Source organism: Sorex fumeus, unplaced genomic scaffold, assembly GCF_029834395.1.
Source record: "Sorex fumeus unplaced genomic scaffold, SorFum_2.1 ptg000064l, whole genome shotgun sequence".
Taxonomy (NCBI): Eukaryota; Metazoa; Chordata; class Mammalia; order Eulipotyphla; family Soricidae; genus Sorex; species Sorex fumeus.
In genome coordinates this window covers 1046389-1066367 of record NW_026606121.1, presented here as the reverse complement: position 1 = coordinate 1066367, position 19979 = coordinate 1046389, and the positions used below count along the sequence as shown (strand labels likewise).

Sequence of the window (19979 nt, the reverse complement as noted above, 5' to 3'; positions counted from 1 at the left end):
AGCAGATTAACTAACCTATCTCTTTGGGCTGGAGCGATAGCACAGTGGGTATGGCGTTCGCCTTACAAGCGGCCAACATGGCCGACCCGAGTTCGATTCCTCCGCCCCTCTCGGAGAGCCCGGCAAGCTACCGAGAGTATTCGATATGCCAGACACAGTAACAACAAAGTCTCCAATGGAGACGTTACTGGGCCCGCTCGAGCAAATCGACGATCAACGGGAGGGCCTTTACCTTTACCTTACCTTATCTCTTTAACCTGTATGAGTAGGGACTTGGAATCTTAACCAGACTTGCTCTGCTCTGAAATACTTTGTCTGAATCCCCTCCCCTCCCGACAGGACCGTAAGAGATTGGCCGTGAGAGTATTGATGTATGTTGCCTGGGAGGGGGTGTGTTTAATACCAGCTTAATCATCAATGAGTGCAAGTCAAAAGATTTTCTGATTTGGGATCACTCATGACATTCCCCTCTTAGATTTATCTCTCCATCCCGATTGATGAAGGTTGGTGATCTCGGTCCCTTCCTGGTTGCAAGGATGTGTCCTTAGCAGAAATCATACTTTTGGCATGACACAAGATAATTGTGAGAGAAGAGGAGGGGCATGCGTAGGATATGAAAAAGATGCTAACCCAGGGTAACAATGATGTCATCTGAGGCAAACTGAGGCACTATAGATTTCAACCCAGGGGACCCATCCTGCATCTATTCCAGATACCAGAACTCATGGTGCCACTGAGACCAGCAACCCCAAAAGACTTCCCTTGCAGTTACAGGGTCAGGGGAGTGCGATATTATGAGTTGTGTGAACATGAGGACAAGGAAATATCTTCTCCAAGGGCCCATTAGCCATGAATACATGGCTATGAATACTTCTTAGAATGCTGGCTTTGTTTTTGTCTTGGGAACATGATAGCCTCAAATTGCCCAATTCTTTAGAGAAGATAGTGTGAGGAAGACCCAGCCTCTGTGCCCACAAGACTCTCATTTCCCCAAGTGCCATGGCCCAGAACAGATGATGCCAAAGGCAATAGAAACCCAGGCCTACTCTTCAGTAGGACCCTGCCACTGGGGACGGAGGGACAGTATGGGGCCTCCTGGGACAGGATGAAAGGAGGCAGACACTCTGGGGAGGGTGAGATGCTGGGATATGGTTCTGTTTCTTGGTGTGTTCTTTTTCTTTTAGTGACATCTTAGTGCTCTCGATGTTGAGGTCATTTTCCACTATCCCTAAGTTTAGTTCTAGCTATTTAATTCTCTTTGGTTGTTAAATGATATTATTTTACTAATTCCCTTTCTTCTAGTTTATTACCTACATGTAAGAACATAACAGACTTTGATACTGACCTTTAGTTTGCCACTTAGTGTATTTAGTTCTTATTTCTAATTTTTCTCACTGGCATGTTCTATATCACCTAACAATCATGATTTTCTTTAATGTTTTGGATTTTTTTCCTTTTCTTCCATAATTGCCCGGCAAGGGCTTCCAAGACTACATTGAAAGCAAGTAACCAGAGTGGATATCCTGAACTTGTTCCAGTTAGAGGAGAAAACCCTTCGTTTGTGTTGTTGTTTCTGGGTCTTTTTGTTTTGTTTTGTTTTGTTTTGTTTTGTTTGCTTTTTTGGGTCACACCCAGTGATTAGGTGATTAGAGCACAGGGATTACTCCTGGCTCTGCACTCAGGAGTTACTCCTGGCAGTGCTTGGGGGACCATATGGGATGCTGGGAATCGAACCTGGGTCGGCCGTGTGCAAGGCAAACCCCCTAATGGCTGTGCTATCTCTCCCGCCCTATTGTTTCTGTTTTAAACAGGTGCAAAATAATTTATTTTATATTGCTTGTTACAACAAGATGGTCAATGGAATTATAAAAAATATTTTCAGGGGCTAGAGCGATAACACAGGGAGTAGGGAATTTGCCTTGCTCATGGCCCACTGAAGTTTGATACTCAGCACTCCATGTGGTCCCCAAGCACCACCAGGATTAACCCCTCACACTGCTGAGTGTGGCCTCCAAACCAAAGAAAAAATAGCTCTGTAAAAAAATTGTGAAAATTGTTATATCGCACAATAGTATTATTAAAGGCATTGAGAATTTGCTGTTCATTTTAATGTACAACATGGACTGAAGATATATCATTTCACTAGACCATGACAAGTAGAGTGGAATTGGATTTCATTAAGGCCAATTTAAAAGCAAGTGGAATTAGAACAAGAGGGAAACCTTTGTCAAGAGGAAAAGAGTTGAAAATTTAATATGTTAATTTTGAATTTGGATAAAAGATAAGTGAATCCAACATGGGGAACCATCAAAGCCCTGACTGAAAAAATATTCACACAACAGATAAGATAGGGAATATAAACATAAAATATCAAAAACATTCATGAATAAATGTGGAGAAGTGTTTGAAAAAAACTAAATAAAGTATAAGTAAGATGAGGGACTGGAGTGATGATACAGTAGATAGGGTGCTGACTTGACTAGCATGCACTTCACTGGGTGTGAGCCCAGGCACCATACATGGTCCCCGAAGCACTGCCTGAAGTAATCCGTGAGCACCACTGAGGGTAGCAAGAAGAAGAGGAGGAGGAGGAGGAGAAAGAGAAGGAGAAGGAGAAGGAGAAGGAGAAGTTTAAATTAAGATGATAAGCTAATGGGGAAAAAATAAAAGATGATGACGATGTCGAGAAATCTTAGTGAAGAAAGTACTTCAAAAAGCAAAATAAGATACTTATTTGACTTGCATGTGGCCAATCCAGCTTCGACCTCCAGCACCACATATGATCCCCTAAGCCCTACCAGGAGTGATCCCCCAGGAGTTATCACTGAACACAGCCCAAAAGCTGAAAAAAGAAAAACCAAACCTGGCAAAACAAAGGTTGGGTGAATTCAATGAACTTTAGGGACAGCAATACAGAAGCCATTAATAACTTTCACATTAGTGGTTTCAAAGTAGTGATGATAAAAAGCCAACAGAAGTGAGAACAGAGTGAGAAGACGCACAAGTATACAAAGAATATGAAGTTTCATAGAAGTAGAGATGATGGTGCTTTAGACAGAGATGATTGACAAATCCCAAACACCTCATTTAACCACAGGTTGAGAGTAAAGATTCACTACATATTTATATTATAATAATTGTATAATCAGAATTATATAATATTATTCTGTACATATATAATATATTATTTCCTTCACGTGAATTCTTATACATTTTAATCAAGAAGTCTAGGTTCTAGACATATATTCATCTATCCAAGCTTTCAAAGCATTTAGTGGCCATCATTTATTGTCTGTGTTCCTCTAGAACAAAAAGGAAACAATTGTCAAGAGGAAAAAAATTGAAAATTGAATACGTTAATTTTGAATTTAGAGAAAAAATAGATAGGAAATACAAACATAAAATATAAAAAATAAATAAATAAATGTGGAGAACTTTCTGACAAAACCAGCAAAGACCACCTTAACACTCCATAAATATTCTCTGGTGGCCTGTTTTACCTAGTTCTGTTACAGAAGATACTGACCAGTTGTTCAAAATCTCTCTTCCTCCCATCCATGTCACTCTGCTCTTTTCCTTTTCATCCGCCACCCTTTGCCTTCTTCTTTTCCACGCTTTCTACACCTGGGTTTGTATCTATTAAGTATCTTTGTTTAGTATTTCTGCTATCTGATTGGTTAAGCCCTATGTGGTCATCTGACATAGGCTCACATATGTAAATGAGAGTGTGGTGGGATAACCAATCAGATCACATAGGCCCTGACAAGGATTTGTAAGATAATTACGTAGGCTCTTATTCAAATAAGTCTTGAAAGGGTGATCGATCACATTGTGTATGCCCTTGATAAGGTAGGAAGACAATTCATCAACAGTGTGGAACCACCCTCCACTCCACATGCATCTCCCTCCCTCCTCATTTCTTTTGTAACATGTTAATAATGAAGAGCATTATTATAATTTATCTTCATTTCTTTTTACAGAATATCACTGCCTTCATATGTTTCCTTTCAAATATATTTTGAGGGGTCAGTATGATAGTACAGCAGGTGGAGTTGTATGCAGCAGACCCGGGTTCAATTCCTGGCATCACGTATGGTCCCCCAAACACTGCCAGGAGTAATTCCTGAGTGCAGAGCCAGGAGAAACTGCTGAGTACCTCCAGGTGTATCCAAAAAAGACAATATACATAGGTTTTTTCTAATTTTTATCAAGTATATTTGAATCTTCTGAGACTATTGAGACATACCTACTACATACTGTTTCCAAAAAGAACCCAAAGATGAGAACTTATCTTGATGTAGTGGTATTTGAAGGTATTTGAAGCTTAGGAAGTAATGAGGTCAAGAATGACATAATGCATTTTAAGAGACCCAAAGGAGGGAATAGTAATCTATGAGCCAGAAAATGTTCTTTACTAAGACAGTGGTATTCTAGAGACTTCACTGTTGAATCTCAATCCTAGATCTGTGAAAATTCAAAGTCTGGCATTTTGTTCTATAATTCATATGGCCTAAGATGGCAATATATGTATTAGATACCTGGTAGCAGGTGAGAGACATGTAATTGTGTGTAATTACTTTGCTGCAATCAAATAGCATCTGAATCCTTAAAATTTCTTCCAAGTTTACCCAAATCAATTGAATGATTTTAACTCACTTTGCTCTTATGCTCGTTGCAACTACAGTGCAATAACAGCATCTCTCCCCAACACTTTTCTTAGAGCCTTGGCGACATCCTTATTGCGGAGAGTATAAATCAAAGGATTCAGGGTCGGGGTGATGATGCTATAGAACACAGAACCAACTTTGTCTTGCAATGGAGTGCGCTGGGACCTGGGTCTCATATATGAGAAGATGCAGGCTCCAAACCAGAGAGAAACCACAGTCAGATGAGAGCTACAAGTGGCAAAGGCATTTCTCTTACTCCCAGCAGATCGCATCTGAATGATGCTGTGGAGGATGAAGCCATAGGAGGTAGAGACCAAGAGGATGGGGAAGAGGAGGAGCAGGATGCCACTGATATAAACAGTCTTTTCATAAACAGTGATGTCTCCACAGACCAACTGCACAACAGCAGGAAACTCACAATAGAAGTGGTGGATTGTTCGAGACCCACAGAAAGGGAAGTGCATCAAGATCATGGTGTGAATGAAGGAGTTCATGGATGCTCCCAGCCATGACATGACAGCCATCATCAAAGCCACCCTCCTGCTCATGATAACAGCATAATGCAGTGGGTGACAGATGGCAACATAACGGTCATAAGACATGAGAGTCAGGAGAACACATTCAGCCCCTCCCACTGACAAGTAGAGGAAGTGCTGGGTAGCACAGCCCACAAAGGTGATGGACTTCCTGCCCGACAGGTAGTTGGTAGCCATCTTGGGGATGGTGGTGGTGACGTGCATGAGGTCCATGAGGGAGAGCTGGCTGAGCAGGAAGTACATGGGGGTGTGCAGCCGGGGGTCAGCACAGATGAGGAGGATGGTCAGGGAGTTGCCACTCGCAGCAACAAGGTAGACCACCATGGTCAAGGAGAAAAGAAAGACATGGGTGAGGGAGTCATCGAAGAGCCCTTCAAGAATGAAGTCGGCCAGTGAGGACTGATTGTTCTGCCTCATCGCCCTTCTCAGTCCTGCGGACACAGAAAGTGAGCATGAATGAATATGAGAAATCTGACAAGAAGCTTCTTGGACTTTTAAGAATAAAAATGTTGGGTTTGAGCATAGTACAGTGGGTAGGGCATTCCTCTATGTTCTCCAAGTCCCACCAGGTTTGAAACCTGAAAACAGCAAGAGTAAGCCCTGAGAACTGCTCAGTGTTCCTTTAAAATTTTTTTGTAAAAGTTATTTTTCTGGGGCTGGAGCGAAAGCACAGCAGGTTGGGCATTTACCTTGCATGTGTCCGACCCGGGTTCAATTCCCAGCATCCCATACGGTCCCTCAAGCATCACCAGGAGTAATTCCTGAGTGAAGAGCCAGGAATAACCCCTGTGCATCTCCGGGAGTCACCCAAAAAGCAAAAAAAAATTATTTTTCTAACTATTTAACAACTATATTACTCAAATAATATATTTCTAAGAGAGAACTTAAACATTCCTTCATCATAATGCTAAATCTTCCTGTCAGCAGCTCCATGAAGCATTTGAAATATCTGACTTTTAATAAAGACAGTTTTCGGGGCTGGAGCAATACCACAGCAGGTAGGTCGTTTTCAGGGCTGGAGCAATAGCATAGCGGGTGGGGCGTTTACCTTGCATGTGGCCAACTGGGTTTGATTCCCAGCATCCCACATGGTCCCCTGAGCACAGCCAGGGGTAATTCCTGAGTGCAGAGCCAGAAATAACCCCTGTGCATCGTTGGGTGTGACCCAGAAAAAAAGACAATTTTCTTATCAAAGAGAAAAATAAATGTATACACATATATTACATGTGTTCACAGAATACTACATAAGATACATGAACCTATGCTCATCTATGTACGACTGTGCCTACAAACTGTTGTATACCCATATATAAGTATGTTTGTTGAAATTCTATTTGGGTTTCTTATATATGAAGGGTTTAATAAAAAAAAATAACATTAAGCACACATGTGGGAAAACTGGATAGCTACCTGCAAAAAAATGAACTTTGACCTCTGTCTAATGCCAGGCACAAAAGTCAAATCAAAGTGGATTAAGGACCTCAATATCAGACATGAGTCCATAAGGTACATAGAGGAAAACATAGGCAGAACTCTCCATGACATTGAAGCTAAAAGCATCTTTAAGGATGAAACAGCACTGACCATGCAAGTGGAAGCAAACATAAACAAATAGGACTACATTAAACTAAGACGCTTCTGCACTTCCAAAGAAACAGTGACCAAAATACAGAAAGAGCCCAAAGAATGGGAAAGAATATTTACCCAATACCCATCTGATAAGGGATTAATATCCAGGGTATACATGATATACAAGATACTAGCAGAATTATACAAGAAAAAACCTCCAACCCCATCAAAAAATGGGGAGAAGAAATGAACAGAAGTTTCCTCAAAAAAGAAATACAAATGGCCAAAAGGCACATGAGAAAAATGCTCCACATTGCTAGCCATCAGGGAGTTGCAAATCAAAACAACAATGAGATATCTCACACCACAGAGAGTGGCACACATTCAAAAGGACAAAAGCAACCAGTGCTGGTGTGGATGTGGGGAAAAGGGACACTTTTTCACTGTTGGTGGGAATGCCCACTAGTCCAGCCTTTCTGGAAAACAATATGGATAGTCCTTCAAAAACTAGAAATTGAGCTTCCATATGACCCCACAATACTACTTCTGGAATATATCCTGAGGATGCAAAAAAGCACAGTAGAAATGACATCTGTTCCTATATGTTCATAGCAGCACTGTTTACAATTGCCAAAATTAGAAACAACCCAAGTGCCCTAGAACAGATGACTGGTTAAAGAAACTTTGGTATATCTACACAATGGGATACTATGCAGCATTAGGAGAGATGAAGTCATGAAATTTGCTTATAAATGGATAGACATGGAGAGTATCACGCTAAGTGAAATGAGTCAGAAAGAGAGGGACAGACATAGAAGGACTGAACTCATCTGTGAAGTATAGAATAACATAACATAAGGCTGGGAGTATAGAACTATAAATACAAGGACCAGGAGGATTGCCCCATAGCTAGAACCCTTTCTCATGAGCAGAGGGGAGAAGGCAAGTGAAATAGAGAAGGGATCACTAATAAAATGATGGCTGGAGGAATCAGTCGAGATGGGAGATATGTGCCGAAAGTAGATAATGGACCAAACATGATGACCTTTCAGTGTCTGTATTGCAAACCATAATGCCCAAAAGTAGAGAGAGAGTATGGAGAGTATTTTCTGCCATGGAGATAGGGGGAGTGTGGGGAAGGAGGTTATACTGGAGAGATTGGTGTTGGGGAATGTGCACTGGTGGAGGGATAGGTGTTTGATCATTGTGTGATTGTAACCCAAACATGAAAGCTTGTAATTTTCTCACAGTTATTCAATAAAATTTAAAAAAAGATTAAGCATATATGTACACTTGATGGAACATTACAGAAACCTGGCATTAACAATTCTGAAACCAGTGAGGAATCTATGGAAATCTGAAATCTTTCAATCTTTGGTTTTTGTGGTGCCAGAAATAAACCCCTGTTTTATTTGATGCCAGAACTTTTAGTCCTAGGGAAGGCACAGAGTCAGGAACAGATGATGGCTGTGGAGTCTAGGAGGAAACAGACCCCACTGCTGAGCTGGATGCCCACCAGGGAAGACCGAAACACACTTCAGCTATTCATGCCTCTGGAACCGGCAGGGACTGGGGGGGCGGGGGGGGTGACTGAAAATCTGGGTCTTTCTTAAAGAAGCCAAATACACTGACAGGAAATGCACAGGAGCTGAAGGTCAGGGGGTGGGGGCTGCTACATCATAGGGCAGCTGGAGAGTCAACAAGAGATCAGCAAAAACATAGGAGATGCAGACTGACACTGCTGTGCGCTCTGCACTCTGAAACCCTGAGTCAGCCCTGTGACCCACATGGACCAGAAAAAACATTTTTTTTCCTTTCTGGGTCACACCGGTGATGCACTGGGGTTACTCCTGGCTCATGCACTCAGGAATTACTCCTAGCAGTGCTCAGGGGACCATATGGGATGCTGGGACTCGAACCCAGGTCGACCGCATGCAAAGCAAATGCCCTTCCTGCTGTGCTCTCGTTCAAGCCCCCTGGAATAGAAAATTCTAACACGAACACTGGAAAAGTCCTAGTTCATTCTGGTCACTGCGACACATTGCTCAGTCACCAGAATCTGTCCATGTTTATTAAACACACACACACACATACACACACAGACACACACACACACACACACACACACACACACACACACATCCCCGTAAGTCATGTTTAATCTAAACACATGGTGTTTGACCTCCAGCAACACCTAGCAGGACAGATTAAGCAACTTGATCTTTAACCTTTCTAAGTAGGGACTAGGAGTCCTGTATATCCTTCCTCTGCTTCCAAAATGGGTATCTGCATCCCTCTCTATCCCCATCAGAGATAGGACAATGAGGGTCTCTATAAACTTAAGGACTACACTGAAAGCCAGTTTAGTCACCAAAAGGAGTAGTCAAAGATGGGGGCCAAGGCTATAGTACAGCGAATAGGGCATTTGCCTTGCACACAACCAACTTGACTTCAATTTCCAGCACCCATATGGTCTCCTGAACCCTGCCAGGAGTGATCCCTGAGCACAGAACCAGAAGTAAATCCTGAGCATCGACAAGTATGGCCAAAATCAAAAAAGAAAACCTGTTGTGGATTGGCTGAGTTGGGATCACTCACGGCATCCTCTCCTTCGATTTATCACTCCATCACGATTGACTGAAACTAGAATTTGATGAATATTAGTGATCTCGGTCACTTCCTGGTTGCAAGGATGTGTCCTCAGCAGAAATCACACTTTTGGCATGACACGAGCTAATTGTGAGAGAAGAGGAGGGGCCTGTGTGGGATATGAAACAGCCACTAACCCAGGGGAACGATGATGTCATCTGAGGCAAACCTGAGGCACTAGAGATTTCAACCCAGGGGACCCATCCTGCATCTATTCCAGATACCAGGACTCATGGTGCCACTGAGACCAGCAACCCCAAAAGACTTCCCTTGCAGTTACTTCCCTTGCAGGGCCAGGGGAGTGCGATATTATGAGTTGTGTGAACCTGAGGACAAGGGAATATCTTCTCCAAGGGCCCATTAGCCATGAATACACACACTTCTTAGAATGCTGGCTTTGTTTTTGTCTTGGGAACTTGATAGCCCCAAATTGCCCAATCCTTTAGAGAAGATAGTGTGAGGAAGACCCAGCCTCTGTGCCCACAAGACTCTCGTTTCCCCAGGTGCCATGGCCCAGAACAGATGATGCCAAAGGCAATAGAAACCCAGGCCTAGTCTTCAGTAGGAACCTGCCACTGGGGATGGAGGGACAGTATGGGGCCTCCTGGGACAGGATGAAGGGAGGAAGACACTCTGGGGAGGGTGAGGTGCTGGGATATGGTTCTGTTTCTTGGTGTGTTCTATTTCTTTTAGCGACATCTTAGTGCTCTCGATGTTGAGGTCATTTTCCACTATCCCTAAGTTTAGTTCTAGCTATTTAATTCTCTTTGGGTGTAAGTAGTATTATATTACTAATTCCCTTTCTTCTACTTTATTACCTACATGTAAGAACATAACAACTTTGATACTGACCTTTAGTGCGCCACTTATTTACTTCTTATTTCTAATTTTTCTTACTGGCATGCTCTATATCACCCACCAATCATGATTTTCCTTAATGTTTTGGATTTTTTTTCCTTTTCTTCCATGATTGCTCTGGCAAGGGCTTCCAAGACTACATTGAAAGCAAGTAACCAGAGTGGATATCCTGAACTTGTTCTAGTTAGCGAGGAAAGCCCTCCGTTTGTGTTGTTGCTGCTGTTTCAAACAGGTGCAAAATAATTTATTTTATATTGCTTGTTACAACAAAATGGTAAATGGAATTATAAAAATAATAGTTCAGTCGGGGGTTGGATCAATAGCACAGCTGGTAGGGTATTTGCCTTGCATGTGGCCCACCCAGGTTCGATTCTCAGTACCCCATCGGTTCCCCTAGTACCACCTGGAGTAACCCCTCACACTCCTGTGTGTGGCCTCCAAACAAAAGAAAAAATAATTCCATTTTTAAAATGTGAAAATTGTTATATCGCACAATGGTATTATTAAAGTCATTGAGAATTTGCTCTACATTTTAACGTATAGTATGGATTGAAGAAGTTATCATTTCACTAGACCATGATAGTAGAGTGAATTTAATTAAGGCAAATTAAAAAGCAAATAGAATTAGAACAAGAGGGAAACATTTGTCAAGAGGAAAGAATTTAAAATTGAATATGTTAAATCTGAATTTAGAGATAAGATAGGAAATATAAACATAAAATATCAAAAACATCCATAATAACAGTGGAGAAAGATCTGACAAAACCAGCACAGATCACCTTAACACTCCATAAATATTCTCTGGTGGTTGTTTTATCTAGTTTCATTACAGCAGATGCCGACCAGCTACTCAAAATCTTTCTTCCTCCCGTCTATGTCACTCTGCTCTTTTCCTTTTTATCCCCCTACCCCTTTGCCTTGTTTCTTCATTTCCACACTTTCTGCACCTGGCTTTGTATCTATTAAGTATTCTCTTCTCTTTGGTGTTTCTGCTATCTGATCGCTTAAGCCCTAGCTGGTCACCTGACATAGGCTCCCATATGCAAATGAGAATGTGGTGGGATGACCAATCAGATCACATATGCCCTGACAAGGATTTGTAAGATAATTACTCAGGCTCTTAATCAAATAAGGTTTGTAGGAGGATCAATCCTATTGTGTATGCCCTTATTAAGGTAGAAAGACAATTCATAAACAGTGTGGAACTGCCCTCCATTCCACATGCAAGTCCCTCCCTCCTCATTTCTGCTGTAACATATTAATAAAGTGCAAAATGAAGAGCATTATTATAATTTATATTCTTTTCTTTTTACAGAATATCACAGCCTTCATATGTCTTCTTTCAAATATATTGTGAGGGGTCAGAATGATAGTACAGTGGGTGGGCTGCATGCAGCTGACTCGGGTTCAATTCCCGGCATCCCATATAGTCCCCAAACACTGCCAGGAGTAATTTCTGAGTGCAGAGCCAGAAGAAGCTGCTGAGCATCTCCAGGTGTGTCCCCAAAAGACAATAAATAAAGGTTTTTTTATTTTATCATATAGATTTGAATCTTCTGAAACTTATTGAAACATACCTGCTATATATTGTTTCCGAAAGAACCCAAGGTTGAGAACTTATCCTTGATGAAGTGGTATTCGAATAAATTTGAAGTTTAGGAAGTAATGAGGTCAAGGATGACATAATGCTTTTTAAGAGATCCAAGGGAGGGAATAGTGATCTATGAGTCAGAAAGTCTTCTTTACTAAGACGGTGGTATTCCAGAGCCTTCACTGTCGAATCTCAATCCTAGATCTGTGAGAAATTCAAAGTCTGGTATTTTATTCTGTAATGCATATGGACTAAGATGGAAATCTATGTATTAGATACCTGGCAGCAGGTGAGAGACCCGTAATTATGTGTTAACTATTTTGTTTCAATCAACTAGCATCAGGACCGTGAACCCCTAAAATTTCTTCCAAGTTTACCCAAATCAATTGAATGAGTTTAACCCATTTTGCTCTTATATTTGTGACAACTACAGTGCAATAGCATCTCTCCCCAACACTTTTCTTAGAGCCTTGGCTACATCCTTATTGCGGAGGGTATAAATCAGAGGATTCAGAGTGGGAGTGATAATGCTATTGAACACAGAACCAACTTTGTCTTGCAATGGAGTCCGCTGGGACCTGGGTCTCATATATGAGAAGATGCAGGCACCAAACCAGAGAGAAACCACAGTCAGATGAGAGCTACAAGTGGCAAAAGCATTTCTCTTACTCCCAGCAGATTGCATCTGAATGACACTGTGGAGGATGAAGCCATAGGAGGTAGAAACCAAGAGGATGGGGAAGAGGAGGAGCAGAACTGTGCTGATGTAAGCAGTCTTCTCATAAACAGTGATGTCTCCACAGACCAATTGCAGAACAGCAGGAAACTCACAATAGAAGTGGTGGATTGTTCGAGACCCACAGAAAGGGAAGTGCATCAAAATCATGGTGTGAATGAGGGAATTTGTGGCTGATATCAACCATGACGTGACAGCCATCATCAGAGCCACCTTCCTGCTCATGATAACAGCATAATGCAGTGGGTGACAGATGGCAACATAACGGTCATAAGACATGAGAGTCAGGAGAATACACTCGGCCCCTCCCACTGACAAGTAGAGGAAGTGCTGGGTAGCACAGCCCACAAAGGTGATGGACTTCCTGCCTGACAGGTAGTTGGTAGCCATCTTGGGGATGGTGGTGGTGACGTGCATGAGGTCCATGAGGGAGAGCTGGCTGAGCAGGAAGTACATGGGAGTGTGCAGCCGGGGGTCAGCACAGATGAGGAGGATGGTCAGGGAGTTGCCACTCACAGCAACAAGGTAGACCACCATGGTCAGGGAGAAAAGAAAGCCATGGGTGAGAGAGTCATCGAAGAGCCCTTCGAGGATGAAGTCGGCCAGTAAGGACTGATTGTTCTGCCTCATCGCCCTTCACAGTTCTGCGGACACAGGAAGTGAGCATGGATGAATATGAGAAATCTGACAAGAAACTTCTTGGACTTTTAAGAATAAAATGTTGGGTTTGAGCCATAGTACAGTGAGTAGGGCTTTCCCCTATGTTCTCCAAGTTCCACCAGGAATGAAACCTGAAAGCAGAGCAAGAGTAAGCCCTGAGCACTGCTGGCTGTGGCTTACAGAAAAAAAAATGTATAAATTATTTTTATAATTATTTAGCAACTGTATTACTCAAATAATATATTTCTAAGAGAGAACTTAAACCTCCCTTCATCATAATGCTAACTCTTCAAGTCAGGATATTTAGATCCATGAATTTCTGGAATATCTAACTTAAAAAAAAAAGACAGTCTTCTTATCAAAGAGAAAAAAATGTATACATATATGTATCAGTGTTCCCAGAAATACTACATAAGATACATGAACATATGCTCTTCTGTTTACACTGGACATAAATGTTTTGTATATCCATAAATAAGTATGTATACAGGCATAATTTTTGGGTTCCTTATCCCAAAGAAGGTTTAATCAAAACACAAACCACTAAGATTTGTATACACATATATATTTGATGTTTCAGAACTTGGGCATTAGCCATTACAAAGTCTAATGAACAAGTTATGAAAATTGGTCACCTTTCAATTTTTTTTTTTTTGCAGTGCCAGAACTTGTAGTCCCAGGGCAGGCAGAGTGAGGAACAGATGATGACTGTGAAGTCTAGAAGACAGACTGGACCCCACTGCCTGAGCTGGATGACCACCAGGGAAGACCAGAATGCACTTCAGCTCTTCATGCCTCTGGAACTGGCAGGGGCTGGCGGTAACTGGGAATCTAGGTCTTTCTTAAAGGAGCTAAACACACACATCTGACTGAAAATGCACAGGAGCTGAAGGTCAGGGGAATGGGGGCTGCTACATTATGGGGCGGCTGGGAAGGGCAATAGCAGATCAGCAACAACCGGGGAGATGCAAACTGGCACTGTTGTGCACTCTACTCTCTGTGACCCTGAGTCTGCCCTGTGACCCTTATGAACCAGAAGCATCTAACACAGACACTCGAAAGGTCCTGGCTCATCCTGTTCACTGCGACACATTCCTCAGTCACCAAAGTCTGTCCGTGTTTATCACACACACACACATACACACACACACACACACAAATCTTCTTACGTCATGCTTCATCTCAAGCTATCCACTATAAAGTTGTCATTCTGCTTAACTCAGTAAACCATCCCATCAAAACCACAAATGTGCTAAACCTTTTCCCAGAAGAGAACAGAAATTCTTGTTCTCCTTTGGGGTGATGCTCATTCTCTGGAGTCTAAGGTCCCTTTTTATATACTATCACTAAATTCTAAGATAATTGCCATACACATGTAAACAAAAAAGTCCTGGGGGCTGGAGCAATAGCACAGCGGGTAGGGTGTTTGCCTTGCACGCAGCCAACCAGGGTTCGATTCCCAGCATCCCATATGGTCCCCTGAGCACCGCCAGCGGTAATTCCTGAGTGCAGAGCCAGGAGTAACCCTTGTGCATCGCTGGGTGTGACCCAAAAAAGCAAAAAATAAAAAAATTTAAAAAATAAAAAGTCCCGGGAACTTATTAAAAGGCTGACACGTTTCATTGCATGGGAGAAGACTGTGTCAAGTTAGAAGACTGTGTCAGGGGAGAATAACTCAGCATTGTCTTTATTTGGAGGCAAGGAGAAATGTGACACATCGCTACCTCACCCAAAAAACAAACGAGGATGTGTACTGCATAGACAGACCTGAGAGTTTTCAAACCATATATCACACTGATAAAAACCAGGATTGTAACAATTACCTAGCCAGATTTCTGGAGTAAACTGCTATCCAATTCTCACAAGAATAAGATCTTAATAAGACCCTGATATACATTATGAAGCCCACCTGAAAAAAAATGACCTAAATGGATCACCAAAATCTCAGATCTGTCTCTTTCATGATTTTCTTCCTAATGTTTATTAATCTGTAGGGGTCTCGATTAGAGTTTGCTTTTCAAGTGAAGAATTAAGACTCAATTCATTCTTCAAGTATTGTACAGTGTGGACATAAAAGGGCATATTTGTTATATCTCTCTACCTGAAAATATAGCCTATAATTTCATTTTATTGGCAGTCTGTTTGCACTAATTCTTCTTACTTGACTTCTACTGAACTAGTGGCTCCATTTCCACATGCTCACACACATCTCCTCCATTCTATCAAGAAACCCACCCATCTCCCTTTTGCTAAAGAACCATATTTTTCCTTTTCATCTATTCTTCTTCTCTCTTCCCTCCTTAGCAAATATTTTCCCATCATTTGATTCATGCCTCTCCTTCTTCCAAGACATACTTCCTCTTAATTTCATATTCTGCCTTTGAACCCCCCACCTCCAGTGGCTTCCTCCCCACCCCGTATTCTGGAAAATTTCCCTTCTAGACTGGTCCAATATCACTCTCACTTAAGGAATGAGAAAATGAGCTGATCATTCCACATGATTCCTAGTTCCTAATGGGGGTCTCCTAGATAAACTCAAAAGCCAAACTTACCTAGCTGGGCTTTCCGGAGAGACTGTGGGAAGAGCAAGTATAAAAATGCAAAGGGGACGAGATAGGGCCACAATTAGTGAGTTCAATGACTCACATGTTGGCTACTGGTCACCTGAGGCAGCGTTTTCTGAGATGCTGTGAGATGCCCCTCTCCAACCCAAAGAATCCCCACTTCCTGGGAGACTGGCAGAGAAGACACTACCCACACAGGTATTGTTTACTCTGGTCCCCCAGAGTAGCAGCATCAACAAAGCAACACACAAAAGTGTGTGATGCTCTTACAATCTGGGCTCTGGTGTGTGACCTCCAGTGACATCCATCAGGACAGATTAAGTAACTGACCTTTAACCTTTCTAAGCAGGGACTTGGATTTCTGCATTTCCTTCCCCTGCCTCTGAGTGAGTATCTGCATCCCTCTATCCCTCTCTATCCCTGTCGTCCCATCAAAGCTGAGGCGATGGGAGTCTCCACTGAACTAAGGGCTACATTGAAAGCCAGTTTAAGTCTAAATACCAGTTTAGTCTAAATGCCAGCTAAGACTAAACTGCACAACAGGGGCAGTCAAAGAAAACCTGTTGTGGATTTGCAGAGTTCAGGGACACTCACGGCATCCTCTCCTTAGCTTAATCCCCACTTTCCTATTTACTTCATTAAAACTAGAATTTTATGAGTACTGGTGTTCTCAGTCCCTTTCTGGTAGTAAGGAACTCCTGGCTGTAAATCCCTTCTTGTTTACATCCTCAGCCGAAATCACATGTTTGACGTGATACAGGCTAATCATGAGAGAAGAGGTGGGGCATGTGTGGGATATGAAGCAGCCACTAACCCAGATGAATGATGATGTCAGCTGAGGCAAACTGAGGCACTAGGGATTTCAACCTAGGGGACCCATCCTGCATCTCTTCCAGACACCAGTACTCAAGGTGCCAATTAGACTTGTGGAGTGCATTGAGACCAGCAACCCAGAAGGCTTCCCTTGCAGTTACAGAGGTCAGAGAAGTGCGATATTATGAGCTGTGGGACCCTATAGACAACTAGGGAATATCTTCTCCAAGGTCCCATTAGCCATGAATAGACACACTTCTTAGAATCCCTGGCTATTTCTGTCTTGGAAACTTGATGGCCCCAAATTGCCCAATCCTTTGGAGAAGACAGAGTGAGGAAGACCCAGCTTCTATGCCCACAAGACTCTTTAGAGTCACCTCAGATATCATAGCAAAGAAATCATGGAGAGAGGCGATGGCCACTAACTTTTTCCCTCCCCATCCCATGCCTGTACTCCAGTTTATGAATGTAATGCGGGAGAAGGTTCAGATGCAAAAGCAAAAGAAGCAAATGCAAAGACTATGAGTCTCCATCCAGTCCATCCTCGTAATCTGCTTTTCCTCTTCATCCTAGAACATGTGCAGTTGGTCTCTGTTTCTCTACCTCAACTCAACTACTAGCATCTTTATTTCCTAACTCACTTTTTCTTTTTTTTAATAGTTTTTAATGAATCACTGTGAGATACAGTTACAGATCTACAGATTTTCGTGATTACGTTTCAGTCATACAATGATCGAGTACCCATCCCTCCACCAGTGCCCATTCTCCACCATCAATGTTCCCAGTATCCCTCCCACCACCACCTCTCCTTTGCCCCCTCCCCCCGCCTCTTTGGCAGGCACATTTCCTTTTACTCTCTCTCTCCTTTTGGGTGTTATGGTTTGCAATACATGTAGTAAGTGGTCATCATGTTTGGTCTATAGTTTTGACTCACTTTTCTACAGCTTTATTCATGACATCACCAAAATGTATACTTTTAGCTAATTCATTTTCCATTATTATAAATCAAGGTGATATATCACAACTTACTTTTTTTTTCCTTTCTGGGTCACACCCAGTGATGCTCAGGGGTTACTCCTGGCTCTGCACTCAGGAATTACTCCTGTCAGTGCTCAGGGGGGCATAGGGGATGCTGGGAATCGAACCTGGGTTGGCCATGTGCAAGGCAAACGCCCTACTCGCTGTAGTATTGCTCCAACCCCACAACTTACTTTTTTATAATTTTTTATATTTATTTTGTATTGAGGCACAACGGTTTACAGTTATTCATGATTGAGCTTATCTTCTGATTGTATAAAATTTTTGCCTTAATTTAGTGTGTCTCACTGCATCCTGTGGCTTCTTCAAGCAGATTCCATGTACCATCCCTTTCTTCAGAAACTACTATCATTCACTAGAGAGCTAGCTCAGAGGCTGAATGAAAGCTTGGTATGCAGGAGGCCCAGATCCAGTCCCTGGCACTGTATGGACCTCTGAACACCACTGGGAGTGACCTCCATGCTCAGACCAGGGATTTGCCCTAAGGACCACCAAAGGTGGACAAGGAAACACAGAGAAAGAAACTGTTATTTTTTTTTTTGCTTTGCACTCCCTTCATCTTGTAGAATATTTATCTCTATTTAAAGTTGTTATGACATTTTTTAAATTATTACTTATCTGTTAAGAATCTGCAAAATATACACTGTCGCTGTCCTCATGTTGTTCATCGATTTGCTCGAGCCGGCCCAGTAACGTCTCCATTGTGAGACTTGTTACTGTGTTTGGCATATCGAATACGTCACGGGTAGCTTGCCAGGCTTTGCTGTGCAGGCGAGATACTCTCAGTAACTTGCTGGGCTCTCTGAGAGGGGTGGAGGAATTGAACCCAGGTGGGTCGGGTCAGCCACATGCAAGGCAAGCGCCCTACCCGCTGTTCTATCGCTCCAGCCCGTTATTTAGTGTATATTTTATATTTGTAAAATATACAATAAAAATAATTCATTAATTTGGGACATTTTGTAGGCAGGGGTTGCACCTGGCTGTGCTCGGAGTTTATTTCTGGATCTGTATTCAGGAATCATTCCTGGTGGGCTCAGGGCACCAGATGGAGTGTGCAGGGTCAGATCAAGGCCAGTCATTTGCAAGTCAAGCGCCCTACATGCTGCACTATCTCTCTGACCCATTAATTAATGTCTTAAAGAATCTGTGACGTCTTGAGCACTAAATTAGGAGAATACACAAGAGTAAATATGATCCTTCCCCTCACAAAAATAAATCCATATTCTACCTCATGTGGAATTAATAACATGTATTTGTTGGGTCAAAGATGTGGGTGTCGACTCGTCTTTCATGCCCTACCTAGGTCACGAGTTGCCCCCCACGAGCGGCTCTCTGGCACAGCCATGGCTCCAGAGGCACAAGGACTTAATGCAGAGCCCGGCAGCTTGCGGCAGAAAAATGAATGGACTATGCGTTAATCCACGGTACCATGCCTCCCCGGGAGGGAAGTGGTGTCACTCCCTTCCTCCTTTTTCTCCCTGGGCAGCAAGATGGTGTCCGCCTCGGAGCTTTTTGGAAAGCCAGGTATGAATCGGAGGTGACGGGACAACTGCAACCTCATGGGAAGGGGGGTGTTCCCGGCTTGTCCTTCATGCGCTATGGAGGTCACAAGTTGCCCCCCACGAGCGACTCTCCAGCACGGCCATGACTCCAGAGCCACAAAAACCAATATTGTAATAATCTGGCTCTTGGCAGAAATCCCTCCAGGCTTAATAAGTAAAATATCAGAAATTCAAAATTGCATGGCTGCAATAGTGGCCGTGCAACATCATATGGTTCTCATAACCAGCTGAAGAAAACAAATTATTTCACAATGCCTTTTCAGCAGTTCTGATTGTTGGGTGTAAACTCTAAACAATAATGGTGCATCTTTTGTCGAAATAATGAATGTAATCAAAGTAGATAGAGAGTTAAGTAGAGTTCATCTCCCTCGCAGGCATTGGAAGGGGTGAGTGGGGAACATATTGGGGTTCTTGGTGATGAAAAATAAGCACTGGTGAAGGGAAAGGTGTTTGATCATTGCATGACCGGAGCTTAAACCTGAAAGCTTTGTAACTTTTCTCACAGTGATTCAATAAATAAATATAAATTTTTAAAAAAGGAGCAAACCCAGGGTTCATAAGCTTCAGATCATTGAACTATCTCCCCAGATCCTTTTTTATTCTGTATTCCTACAGAAAAACAAATAACCATTGTGTTTTCTAGAATTTTGTAATGTATAGTATAAAACTTTATTATGTAGTGATTGAAATTATAATAAGAGACCCATTGAGCATTACTCCAACTTTTGAAGTGCCT

The 19979-nt window shown here is 42.4% G+C and overlaps 2 protein-coding genes across 2 annotated transcripts; both read right to left on the bottom strand.

The window, feature by feature from the left end:
- Window positions 1–4421: 4421 nt before the first annotated feature.
- On the bottom strand, window positions 4422–5620 carry LOC130036639 (olfactory receptor 2AE1-like). The gene has a single exon (XM_056128534.1). The coding sequence runs from the start codon at window positions 5618–5620 to the stop codon at window positions 4679–4681; it is 942 nt and encodes a 313-aa protein (XP_055984509.1). The 3' UTR covers window positions 4422–4678.
- A 6677-nt stretch (window positions 5621–12297) lies between these two features.
- LOC130036474 (olfactory receptor 2AE1-like) lies at window positions 12298–13236 on the bottom strand. The gene has a single exon (XM_056128315.1). The coding sequence runs from the start codon at window positions 13234–13236 to the stop codon at window positions 12298–12300; it is 939 nt and encodes a 312-aa protein (XP_055984290.1).
- Window positions 13237–19979: the final 6743 nt, after the last annotated feature.

Excerpts from the sequence above, each read along its gene's own strand:
- LOC130036474 (XM_056128315.1), bottom strand. The coding sequence starts at position 13,236 with ATGAGGCAGAACAATCAGTCCTTACTGGCCGACTTCATCCTCGAAGGG.
- LOC130036639 (XM_056128534.1), bottom strand. The coding sequence starts at position 5,620 with ATGAGGCAGAACAATCAGTCCTCACTGGCCGACTTCATTCTTGAAGGG.